The sequence below is a fragment of the Meriones unguiculatus genome, chromosome 2 (genome assembly GCF_030254825.1).
Source record: "Meriones unguiculatus strain TT.TT164.6M chromosome 2, Bangor_MerUng_6.1, whole genome shotgun sequence".
Lineage (NCBI taxonomy): Eukaryota > Metazoa > Chordata > Mammalia > Rodentia > Muridae > Meriones > Meriones unguiculatus.
The window spans coordinates 50,173,538-50,186,679 of record NC_083350.1 but is presented as its reverse complement, the minus strand read 5'-3'; the positions used below and the strand labels follow the sequence as shown (position 1 = coordinate 50,186,679).

Sequence of the window (13,142 nt, the reverse complement as noted above, 5' to 3'; positions counted from 1 at the left end):
CATCTGAAAAAAGAAGCAAAAGAAGCCCCTCTGTCTTCCTGAAGCTGATAGGAGATATGCTTTGAGGATCTTATTTTTTTAATAATGCAGTACAGGAATTTTCAAATTTCTCTTCTGAGGAGTCATATCTATATTCAGATCATGAGTGTAAATCCATGTTAGTTTGGGAGAAAGAGAATAACATAGATACTCATCATGTATGTATCTATGACATGACCACGGCAAGTAGATGGGTCTACATAAAACATCACTTCTCTCTTCAATGGCTATCAGCATAATTAGGACATTTCCACACATGTACATATGCGTATCACATTCCCTCTCCCATTACCACATTTTAACTCCACTCCACACCCACTCTTCAAACTGTCCCCACCCCTGCTTTCATGTCTTCTGTGTGTTTTGATCAGGGCTGCTTGCAGGAGTATGGGTGAGGGTATTTTTGGTTTGGTTTGGTTTGGTTTGGTTTGGTTGGCTTTTTCGTTCAGGGTCCCATGTCTCTCCCAGGCTTGTCTTGTGCTTGCAAGACATAGGACTTCACACCTGACTGTCCCTTCGTAATGAAACCACAGCACAGGTGACTGGATTGAAGATTGAGAAGACTATGGGAAATAATTCGTTCCAGTGCTTTTATAGAACACAAAGAAGCTGAAAAATGAAATTACTGCTATTTTGTCTCCTTTTATTTAAAAAGAAGAAGTGTTAAATTACACTATATATTTTTTATTTGCTACGGCATAATAAAAAGTCTCCATATACACTGAACAAAGATTGGCCTTATGTTCATCAGACCAAGTTGGTTGGTCTGATCTGTATGTGAAGATTCACAGCATCATACATGATATTCCATATGCGGTATAAGTTTCCAATTATATATAATTTTAAATCATTAAATACATAAGCATCCACTGTAATTCCATAGTGAGATTAAAATTTGCAGCTGTTTCGTAGCTGCACGGTCAGAGCAATACATATACTTTGAAGAGATTTCTAAACAAGAGAAATTGCAATTCCACACAAAGCCTCTGGGTGCCGCTGTCGGCCAGTGCAGCGCAAGCTCCAACGCCCCAGATCCCTCAGTCTCTGGGCTGAAATTTCCTGCGCAGAAACAAATACACACCAAGGGGAACTCTCACTCACAGAGACTAAGACTCCGATTCCCGGCCCCAAACCGGGGTCCGGCTGTCCAGGACAGAACGCACTTCCTCCGCGGTGGACTGCACTCTCCCCTGCTGGGAAGACTGAGAGAACCAGAGCAGCGATGGGAGGGAGCTGCGCGCACAGGCTGCGCCCCGGCCGCCCGCAGGTACTGTTTACCCTGCTGCTGCCTTTGTTCTGCCCCGCGCTGGGCCAGCCGGTCCGCTACTCCATCCCGGAGGAGCTGGACCGCGGCTCGGTCGTGGGGAACCTGGCCAGGGACCTGGGGCTCAGTGTCCTGGACGTGTCTGCTCGGAAGCTGCGGGTCAGCGCCGAGAGGCTGCACTTCAGCGTGGATGCGGAGAGCGGGGACTTGCTGGTCAAGGACCGCATAGACCGCGAGCAGATGTGCAGAGGGAGAAGGCGCTGTGAGCTGCAGCTGGAGGCCGTGCTGGAAAACCCTCTCAATATTTTTCATGTCGTTGTGGAGGTTGAGGATGTTAATGATCACGCTCCTCAATTCGAGAAGAAAGAAACGCGTTTAGAAATTTTAGAATCTGTGTCGGTTGGTACACGAATACCCCTCGAGCCTGCTGCTGACCCAGACATAAACTCGAACTCAATTAAAGATTATCAGATAAGCGCCAACCCTTATTTCTCATTAAAAGTTAGAGTGAATCCTGATGGCAGCAAAACTCCAGAGCTGTCTCTGGAGAAACTCCTGGACAGGGAAGAACAGAGGTCTCATCGCTTGATACTGACGGCGCTGGACGGAGGGGACCCGCCCCGCAGTGCTACCACTCAGATAGAAGTATCTGTGAAGGACATCAACGACAACCCTCCAGTGTTCAGCCAGGAGGAATATAGGGTCAGTGTGAGCGAAAATCTGCCCCCGGGATCCTCCGTGTTGCGCGTGACAGCCACGGATAAGGATGAAGGCGTCAACGCGGAGATAAGTTACTTCTTTCGCAGCACGGCCCAGAGCACGAGACACGTGTTCTCGCTGGATGAGAAAACGGGCCTGATTAAGAACAACCAGTCCCTGGACTTTGAAGACGTGGAAAGGTACTCCATGGAAGTGGAAGCGAGGGATGGGGGTGGTCTCTCGACACGCTGTAAAATCATCGTCGAAGTCCTGGATGAAAACGACAACAGCCCAGAAATACTCATCACCTCCCTTTCTGATCATATCCCGGAGAATTCTCCTCCTGGGGTGGTGGTCGCCCTCTTCAAAACGAGAGACCGGGATTTCGGCGGAAACGGAGAAGTCAAGTGTGATATAGGCAAGGACCTGCCTTTCCAGATCCACGCTTCCTCCAGCAACTACTACAAGCTAGTAACAGATGGAGCCCTAGACCGAGAGCAGAACCCGCAGTATAACGTCACCCTCACCGCCATGGACAGGGGCAAGCCGCCCCTCTCCTCCAGTACAACCATCACTCTGCACATTACTGACGAAAACGACAACGCTCCGGCTTTCCACAAGTCTTCTTACGTAGTTCACGTAATGGAGAACAACCCGCCCGGAGCCTCCATCGCTCAGGTCAGCGCCTCCGACCCGGACTTGGGGCCCAACGGCCTCGTCTCCTACTCCATCCTGGCCAGCGACCTGGAGCCCGAATCGCTGTGGTCCTTCGTGAGCGTGAACGCGCAGAGCGGGGTGGTGCTCGCGCAGCGCGCCTTCGACCACGAGCAGCTGCGCTCCTTCCAGCTGACCCTGCAGGCGCGCGACCAGGGCTCGCCCGCGCTCAGCGCCAACGTGAGCGTGCGCGTGCTGGTGGGCGACCGCAACGACAACGCGCCGCGCGTGCTCTACCCCGCGCTCGAGCCCGACGGCTCCGCGCTCTTCGACATGGTGCCGCGCGCCGCCGAGCCCGGGTACCTGGTCACCAAGGTGGTGGCGGTGGACGCGGACTCGGGACACAACGCCTGGCTGTCGTACCACGTGCTGCAGGCCAGCGACCCCGGGCTCTTCAGCCTGGGGCTGCGGACCGGCGAGGTGCGCACGGCGCGTGCGCTGGGCGACAGGGACGCGGCCAGGCAGCGCCTGTTGGTCGGGGTGCGCGATGGTGGACAGCCGCCGCTGTCGGCCACCGCCACGCTGCTCCTAGTGTTCGCGGACAGCCTGCAGGAGGCCCTGCCGGACCTCAGAGAGGACCCTCCGCCCCCGGACCCGCAGGCCGAGCTGCAGTTCTACCTGGTGGTGGCCCTGGCCTTGGTTTCTGTGCTTTTCCTCCTGGCTGTGATTCTAGCCATCGCGCTTCGACTGCGACACTCCTCCAGCTCCTTTATGTGGGGCTGCTTCCAGCCCGGGTTTTGTTCTGAGTCTAGGCCAGGGATTTCTCTCAACTACAGCGAGGGGACTCTGCCTTATTCCTACAATATGTGCGTTGGGAACACCGGAAAAGCAGAATTAAATTTCCTGCAGTGTAGCGCCCCTTTGCCTTCCGCTCAAGAAATAGTTTGCAGTAGTTCTCCCGGAGCTTTAATTCCGCTTCACGATGGAGATGAGTTGACAAAACATCCTGAGACTCTAACGCCGGTAAGTTTCACTTTGCTCTTTCTTATTCCTAGTTTCTCTTATTTAGGGCATAGTAACTTCATTTTCAGATCTAGGTTCATATTTGAAAAATCAGTAGCTAACCACCACCACCTTGTCTTCTTGATAATGAAGTGATGACTTTTCGTTCGTAAGTTGATCTACTCTTCGGTGGAAAAAAAAAACTTAAAAATTGGAGATCTCTGGTAAGGCTCTCACAATAGGAGTAAAAGTCCTGGGGTGGGAGCGATGGCTCAAGGGTGAAGAGCACTTGCTGCCCTTGCAGGGGATATGGATTTGGTTCCCAGCACCCACATAGTGGCTGACAACCGTCCATCTCTGTGATTCAGGAGATCAGGGAATCTGACATCTTCTGACTTCGCTGGACTCCAGGCATGGCGCACATATATGAGATCCAAACACCCATACACATAAAATAAATTTTAAGCAGTAGTCTCAGGACTAAATAAACAAGCAACGCATCCAAGCACGCAAGTTATATGCTTTAATGTCTAAGATGTTGAAGCATGCGTAGCCGTCAGAACAGTGTGCTTTTCCAGGAAAAACATTCATTGTTAATCATTTCCGCTGCCTTTTGGTGTCTCCATTTGTTTTCTCATTTCTTCTCCACCCATGAGCACTTGGGGAGGTGACTGGGAGATCAGTTAACAGATCTTCCAGGTTCTGTCCAGAGTCGGATGCTTCTCTTGGGAGGTGACATGAAGTTTCGTTCATATTCCCAAGGTTTTCTGGCCCCAAAAGTTAGTATAACTGCCCTAGCATGATTTTCTTCTCTACTTTGGTTCTTCTAGCTTCCTCCTGTATCATCCCTCCCTTTTCTTAGAACTACTTTTGCACCTTTTCTTAATCTCTTCCTCTACATCAAAAGAAAGAAATGATTTCCAAGAAAACTGTGAGAGTCGTTTGCGTTTTTGCTTTCAGTCTGTTTGTGATTTAGGATCTTTGAAAGAAAGAAATATATATAATTGGGTCTGGCCAATACCTGCCTAGAATTCCAATGCTCAGAGGGCAAGGCCCTGCCTCTCAAAACTATAACAAAATATTTGGAGAGTGTCATACTGACTGCAACACTTTCAAACACTTTGTTTTCTCTATGAAAGAAGTAAGCCTGTGACTCCTTCTGGAATGTGGGTGGGTAGACAAAGCTACGAATGCGTGGTCCACCTTCTTCACACTTCCAGATAAACTCCCTAGGAGAAGACATCGTTAATATTGGTATCGATGCTCTGATAAAATAAGACAATTGGCATGAAAATTCACTTATTCAGGGTTAGGCGTTTAGCTCAAGTGTAAAGTACTCTCCTCACACCGTCTGATTCTCTACACTGAAAAAAATTCCCATCACTGTATCTTTGCTTTTGTTTCTGGTGCCTGAATGCTTGTACGTGTTTGTCTTCCCATTACAACACATTTTAGTAAGCAGCTATGGGGTTTGTTTCTTTTGCTTTCTAATTATTTGATATACTCATTTCCAAATAGCCTAATTAAATTTCAAAAGCAATCCTATATAAAAAGTGCATTTTAAAAATAATTGTTAAGAATCAATAGGTTATCATGTCAGCCTCTTACGTGATTATAAAGTAAACAACACAAATTGAAGAAATCTAAAATAGAAATAATTCAAAATGAATTTTATCAAAAGGAGTCTAATTCTCTTCATGTGAATGGCTATCAAAGTTGTAAGATTTTTCAACACAAAATAAACATTATATACGCAAAATGAACATACCCATTTTTAGTGGGTATGCTCCTGTTGGAAATAAGATACAAAGGTTATCAATTTAACTTATTACGCTCCGCAGTAAGAAACCTTGAGAAGGGCTCTGATACAAGTCAGTGATGGAGCATTTGTCTGCAAGCATGTGAATCTCTTCAATCTCACACCCTCTCAAAAAATGAACGAAGAAAGCAAAGGATCAATATAAAGGAAAATAATTCAACAGAAAAGATGCCCTTGCTGAGATATTGCAGTGGGTGCAGTACACTTCTTCGGACTCTGAGCGTCGCTGTTCACCTACGAGCGCAAAACGCCGCCAGAGCGCAGTTGGGATTCTCAGGGTCCAAAAGCTGAAAGCCTCACAGTTCATGCAAACTGGGTCCTGGGCTGCAACGAAAATCACTCCGGAATTTAAGGTGCTCCAGCTGCGGGAGACTCCTGGGGCCATAGAAAGAAGAAAAGAACCAGGTGAAACACCCAGATCGGGGAGAGCTCTGGGAGAATTCCGTGCTCTGAAGACAATGGCCGCTCAAAGGAATCTCTCAGAGCGCATCAAACTGGTCCTCCTTTTCCTGTGGATGCCCTGGGAGTCCGCAGCCCGGCAGATCCGCTACTCGGTTCCCGAGGAGCTAGAGAAAGGCTCCTTCGTGGGCAACATCTCCAAGGACCTGGGGCTGGAGCCCCGCGAGCTGGCGGGGCGCGGGGTCCGCATCGTCTCCAGAGGTAGGTCGCAGCTTTTCTCTCTGAACCCGCGAGGTGGCAGCTTGGTCACTGCAGGCAGGATAGACCGGGAGGAGCTGTGCGCCCAGAGCGCGCCCTGTCTTCTGAGCTTTAACATCCTTGTGGAAGACAGGGTGAAACTCTTCGGGATAGAGATAGAGGTAACGGATGTGAATGACAATGCGCCAAAATTCCAAGCAGAAACTCTAGACGTAAAAATTAATGAAAATGTCGCTCCAGGAATGCGTTTTCCTCTCCCGGAAGCTATTGATTCGGATGTGGGCGTGAACTCTCTGCAGAGCTACCAGCTCAGCCCCAATAAGCACTTCTCCCTAGGCGTTCAGAGCCGCAGCAATGGCGTCAAGTACCCTGAGCTAGTGCTGGAGCGAGCCCTAGACCGTGAGGAAGAGGCGGTTCACCACCTGATCCTCGTGGCCTCTGACGGGGGTAACCCTCCCAGATCCGGCACTGTCCTCATCACGGTGACTGTCTTTGATGCAAATGATAATGCCCCAGTCTTCACCTCGCCTGAATACCGAGTGAATATTCCCGAGAACTTGCCTGTGGGCACTCAGCTGCTCAAGGTAACCGCTACGGACAAAGACGAAGGCGCCAATGGAGAAGTGACGTACTCATTCCGAAAATCACCGGACACACAATTGCTGAAATTCCAACTAGACAAAAAGACTGGGGAGATAAAAATATCTGAGAATCTAGATTATGAAGAAACGGGTTTCTATGAAATAGAAATCCAAGCTGAAGATGGAGGGGCCTACCTTGCCACTGCAAAGGTGCTCATTACCATAGAGGATGTAAATGACAACAGCCCAGAGGTAGCCATCACATCTCTCTTCAGTCCCGTGACTGAAGATTCGCCTGTGGGAACTGTCATAGCCCTTTTAAACGTGCATGATTTAGACTCTGGGCAGAATGGAGAGGTGACCTGTTCCATTTCGGGGAACCTACCATTTAAATTAGAGAAGTCCATTGACAGTTACTACAGGCTGGTGACACAGAGGGCCCTTGACAGGGAACAGGTACCCTCTTACAACATCGCAGTAACGGCCACGGATGGGGGGAGCCCACCTCTGTCAACCAAAGCGAACTTCACCCTGCAAGTGGCCGATATCAACGACAACCCACCTACCTTCTCTCGCGCATCCTACTTCACCTACATCCCCGAGAACAACCCCCGGGGCGCCTCCATCTTCTCGGTGACCGCCCTGGACCCAGACAGCAAAGAGAACGCCCAGATCGTTTACTCTCTGGCCGAGGACACGGTTGAGGGGGCACCGCTTTCGTCCTACGTCTCCATCAACTCGGACACGGGCGTCCTGTATGCCCTCTGGTCCTTTGACTACGAGCAGTTTCGTGAACTGCAGCTGCAGGTGACTGCCAGAGACAGCGGGAAGCCTCCGCTCCACAGCAATGTGTCCCTGACGCTGTTCGTGCTGGATCAGAATGACAACTCTCCAGAAATCTTGTACCCCTCCACACCCACTGACGGCTCCACTGGGGTAGAGCTGGCGCCCCGCTCAGCAGAGCCTGGCTATCTGGTGACCAAGGTGGTGGCGGTGGACAGAGACTCCGGGCAGAACGCCTGGCTGTCCTACCGCCTCATCAAGGCCAGCGAGCCAGGGCTCTTCTCGGTGGGGCTGCACACGGGCGAGGTCCGCACAGCGCGGGCCCTCCTGGACAGAGATGCTCTCAAGCAGAGTCTGGTGGTGGCTGTGCAGGACCACGGCCAGCCCCCTCTCTCTGCATCAGTGACCTTAACTGTTGCAGTGGCTGACAGCATCCCTGATGTTCTTGCTGATCTGGGCAGCCTAGAGCCACCGCAGGATTCTGAAGCCTCAAACCTCACGCTCTACCTAGTAGTGGCGGTGGCAGCGGTCTCCTGCGTCTTTCTCGCCTTTGTCATTGTGTTGTCCGCGCTCAGACTTCGGCGCTGGCACCAGTCTCACGTGCTGCAGACTTCGACAGACGGACTGGCTGGCGCGCCTGCCTCTCACTATGTGGGCGTGGACGGGGTGCGCGCTTTCCTGCAGACCTATTCGCACGAGGTCTCGCTCACTGCGGATTCGCGGAAGAGTCACCTGATCTTCCCGCAGCCCAACTACGCAGACACGCTCATCAGCCAGGAGAGCTGCGAGAGAAAAGACCCTCTGTCTCTGCTAGATGATTCCAAGTGTCCCGTAGAAGACGCCCCTTTGGTGCCAGTGAGTTCTAATTTTACTTTTTCTTTAACCAGTTATGATCGGGCTTACTTTTAGGCTTGAAACCAGCTGGTGGGAAAATAGATCTCTGTTTTAAAACCACTTTCCGAGCTGGAGAGATAGCTCAGAGGTTAAGAGCACTGGCTGCTCTTCCAAAGGTCCTGAGTTCAATTCCCAGCAACCATGTGCTGGCTCACAACCATCTGTAATGAGATCTGGTGCCCTCTTCTGGCCTGCAGTTATACATGCAGACAGAACACTATATACATAACAAATCTTAAAACAATAAAACCACTTCCCTCCGTTCCAGCCACATTTGCCTATTGCTAAACATTAAAGAACAGAATCTGTGGTTAAGACTGTGTTGCAAACTTTGTGATGAAAACCACGTAGGTTGCCATGAGGTTGTATGAATAGCCTTTGCAGAATCTTGTGTTCTATTGTGTGCTGAGCACAGCACTGATGATTTCTAAAAGGGAACTTCATGAGGAAGTGTCTTGATATTTTTTGTCCTCTACACTGCAACCTCACCGCCCTTTTGAAGGCGAGTCTGTCAAAATTAGGCAAATGTCAGAAACAAATGCATGCCCCACCAGACACACAAGCCAAGTACAAAGCTGTTCATGCTGTTCTCGAAGGACAAAGTCGGTATGTCTTTGCAGTTATATTTTTCAAACAATACCTGAATATACTTCTTGGAGTTTATAAGTCTTTTAATTAAGATAATGGACAATTCATAACTATGTTTAGGATCTCTATAACCATCATCATGCCCATTTGCCCAGTGGCATTCCTTTTGCATATAGCTATGTAACATCTTACTACATGAAAGATAGTCTTTTAACTTGACTTTCCTTGCCCAACAAAAATGCCAAGAAGTTGTAAAAGGTTAAATTAAGAAGATTGTGGATTCTCTTTGTCTTTTTTTTTTTCTTCAAAGTTAAACGTGCCAGTAATTCAGGCTAAAATGTAATGTGGTTTAGGGGTGGATAACGTTGTGCATGTTCCCAGAAACAGAAGCTAAACACCTGTGATAAGAACATTTCCTCCTTAATGTTAAAGGAAACTCAACAGAACCCCAGGAGTGCTGGGGCGAGCCTTGGAGTAACCTAAGCACTTAGAGCCAATAAATAAATAAATAAAATTGCCAGTTCTTCAAGAGATCAGAATTTAAACAAAGATGTACATGAAACTCCTCTGAATAAATGATTAATGGAGGTACTGAGTTCAAGAAAAATAGTGATAGATGTGATATGATCTTTGGTTTCATTACTACTCTATGCAAGTTACTACAATAAAGAGTTAGTCTGCAGAGTCTCAAAATACACCTGAGACCATGACACTTTTCTGTCAACACTTGGTTAGCTGTGGATCCATGGGTAAGTACAGTCTCTGGAGTTATAATACTATCACTGAAACTGTTGTCCAACATCTTTGTCCCACAAGAGTAATAATTATTATGTGTATACTTCAGTTCTATTACTTAAAACACGCAAGCCTCAACAGCACTCTTTTGACATTGCAAATATTCTATTAAAATTTTAAGAACAATGCTAAACATCCTGGATGATTGAATAGAGCCAGGGCTGCATTCCAGTGCCTAAATATAGATGGAAGAGTTTTTATTTTTTAACTGACTAGACCTAGAGTTTATGACAAAGAATAATTATCCTCAAAAGGAGCAATAGTCATTTCCTATGGATGAAAGATTTGCGTAACAGAGGACCATCAGTTAGGATCTGTGGACCTTCACTTTATTTTCATTCCTTTTAATGTGAAGAAAATAGACCTTTAATCTACTCAAAATAAGTATAAGACTTTTACATATAAACCAGAATATTTATTATTAAATTTTCCACAATGAAAGCAAAGTCAATAAGACACAAAAATCAAATATTTTGGCTATCAACTTGCACTTATATAAAATAAAAGATTTCCCAAAAAAATTGAAACAGTAGACTGCAATTCCACTCATAGCCTCTGGGCGCCGCTGTCGGCCAGTGCAGCGCAAGCTCCAGGGCCGGGGATCCCTCAGTCTCTGGGCTGAAATTTCCTGTGCAGAAACAAACACACACCAAGGGGAACTCTCACTCACAGAGACTAAGACTCCGATTCCCGGCCCCAAACCGGGGTCCGGCTGTCCAGGACAGAACGCACTTCCTCCGCGGTGGACTGCACTCTCCCCTGCTGGGAAGACTGAGAGAACCAGAGCAGCGATGGGAGGGAGCTGCGCGCACAGGCTGCGCCCCGGCCGCCCGCAGGTACTGTTTACCCTGCTGCTGCCTTTGTTCTGCCCCGCGCTGGGCCAGCCGGTCCGCTACTCCATCCCGGAGGAGCTGGACCGCGGCTCGGTCGTGGGGAACCTGGCCAGGGACCTGGGGCTCAGTGTCCTGGACGTGTCTGCTCGGAAGCTGCGGGTCAGCGCCGAGAGGCTGCACTTCAGCGTGGATGCGGAGAGCGGGGACTTGCTGGTCAAGGACCGCATAGACCGCGAGCAGATGTGCAGAGGGAGAAGGCGCTGTGAGCTGCAGCTGGAGGCCGTGCTGGAAAACCCTCTCAATATTTTTCATGTCGTTGTGGAGGTTGAGGATGTTAATGATCACGCTCCTCAATTCCGAAAAGACGAGATAAACCTAGAAATAATTGAATCCGTCAGTCCAGGGATGAGAACAATCCTGGAGTCTGCAGTAGACCCTGATGTGGGTGTGAATTCACTAAACACATACCAGCTAAGTCCTAACGAGTACTTCTCGTTGCTGGTGAAAGACAACCCGGACGGCAGCAAATACCCAGAACTGGAATTGCAGAAGATGCTGGACCGAGAGGCCCAGAGTGCCCACCACCTGGTGCTGACGGCTGTAGACGGCGGGGACCCGCCCCGGACTGGGACCGCTCAGCTCCGCATCCGAGTGGTGGACGCCAACGACAACCCCCCGGTGTTCAGCCAGGACGTGTACAGAGTCCGCCTCCGGGAAGACGTGCCTCTTGGGACGGCGGTGCTGAGGCTGAGGGCCACGGACCAAGACGAGGGCGTCCACGCGGAATTCACCTACTCCTTCCTGGGTGTGGCTGACAAGGCCCAGCACGCCTTCTCTCTGAACCCGGTAACGGGAGACCTTGTGACTCGCCAGCCGCTGGATTTTGAAGAAGTAGAACGCTACACGGTCGATGTGGAGGCCAAGGACCGGGGCTCGCTCTCTTCACAGTGTAAGGTGATCATAGAGGTTCTAGACGAGAACGACAACCGCCCGGAGATCCTCGTCACCTCCCTCTCCGACCAGGTTTTGGAGGATTCCCCTTCCGGAACGGTCGTGGCCCTCTTCAAAGTACGGGATCGAGACTCCGGGGAAAACGCGGAGGTCACGTGCAGTCTAAGCGGAGACAGTCCATTCAAGATTCACGCTTCCTCCGGCAATTACTACAAGTTAGTAACAGACGGCGCCCTAGACCGGGAACAGACCCCCGCGTACAACGTCACTGTCACGGCCACAGACAGGGGGAAGCCGCCCCTCTCCTCCAGCACAACCATCGCTCTGCGCGTCGCTGACGTCAACGACAACGCCCCTGTCTTCCACCAGCCCGCCTACCTGGTGACTGTGCCAGAGAACAACCCGCCCGGAGCCTCCATCGCTCAGGTCAGCGCCTCCGACCCGGACTTGGGGCCCAACGGCCTCGTCTCCTACTCCATCCTGGCCAGCGACCTGGAGCCGGAATCGCTGTGGGCCTACGTGAGCGTGAACGCGCAGAGCGGGGTGGTGCTCGCGCAGCGCGCCTTCGACCACGAGCAGCTGCGCTCCTTCCAGCTGACCCTGCAGGCGCGCGACCAGGGCTCGCCCGCGCTCAGCGCCAACGTGAGCGTGCGCGTGCTGGTGGGCGACCGCAACGACAACGCGCCGCGCGTGCTCTACCCCGCGCTCGAGCCCGACGGCTCCGCGCTCTTCGACATGGTGCCGCGCGCCGCCGAGCCCGGGTACCTGGTCACCAAGGTGGTGGCGGTGGACGCGGACTCGGGACACAACGCCTGGCTGTCGTACCACGTGCTGCAGGCCAGCGACCCCGGGCTCTTCAGCCTGGGGCTGCGGACCGGCGAGGTGCGCACGGCGCGTGCGCTGGGCGACAGGGACGCGGCCAGGCAGCGCCTGTTGGTCGGGGTGCGCGATGGTGGACAGCCGCCGCTGTCGGCCACCGCCACGCTGCTCCTAGTGTTCGCGGACAGCCTGCAGGAGGCCCTGCCGGACCTCAGAGAGGACCCTCCGCCCCCGGACCCGCAGGCCGAGCTGCAGTTCTACCTGGTGGTGGCCCTGGCCCTGATCTCGGTGCTCTTCCTCCTCGCAGTAATTTTGGCCGTTGCTTTGCGCCTGCGACAGTCTTCCAGCCCTTCAGCCACTGGCTGTCTGGGGTCGGTTCTTGGCTCCAAGTCTCCACCAGTACTCCCACCCAACTACAGCGAGGGCACGTTGCCCTACGCCTATAATCTGTGCGTGCCAGGAGATCAACTTAAGCCAGAATTTAATTTTCTCACATCTGTTGGAGATTGTCCAGCCACGCAAGATATCCTCAACAAAGACAGTTCCTCGGCCCTGTTGGCTAGCCTTTTAACTCCTAGTGTTGAAGCGGACGAGAAGACCTTTAATGAGGTATTTAATCTTATCCTTTTTTCATTCCGGTACGCCAATGTACTCCAGTGTAGCGCTTCTATTTTAGAGGGTTGTTTGTTTGTTTGTTTGTCTGTTCGTTTGTGACAAGGTCTCTCTGTGTAGTCCTGGGTGTCCTGACTCCCTTTGTTGACCAA

The 13,142-nt window shown here is 50.9% G+C and overlaps 2 protein-coding genes across 15 annotated transcripts in view; both read left to right on the top strand.

Moving 5' to 3' along the window:
- Positions 1-13,142, top strand: part of LOC110557101 (protocadherin gamma-C4) — a 188,042-nt gene that overhangs the window by 85,287 nt on the left and 89,613 nt on the right. Inside the window, exon 1 of one of the 14 annotated variants that reach the window (XM_060377394.1) lies at positions 1,074-3,679. The exons of 11 other annotated variants lie outside the window; for them this stretch is intronic. In XM_060377394.1, the coding sequence (XP_060233377.1) occupies positions 1,262-3,679 (2,418 nt within the window). In that variant the 5' untranslated portion in view covers positions 1,074-1,261. Of the gene's footprint in view, positions 1-1,073; positions 3,680-10,399; positions 12,988-13,142 lie in introns of those variants that run through there. 2 more of the 14 variants (XM_060377398.1, XM_060377392.1) reach the window with 2 other exon arrangements.
- LOC110543811 (protocadherin gamma-A10-like) lies at positions 5,700-9,331 on the top strand. Its single transcript, XM_021630031.2, is given in 2 exon segments — positions 5,700-8,301; positions 9,187-9,331. Coding segments are annotated over 2 exon segments (2,649 nt in total). The 5' UTR covers positions 5,700-5,782; the 3' UTR covers positions 9,317-9,331.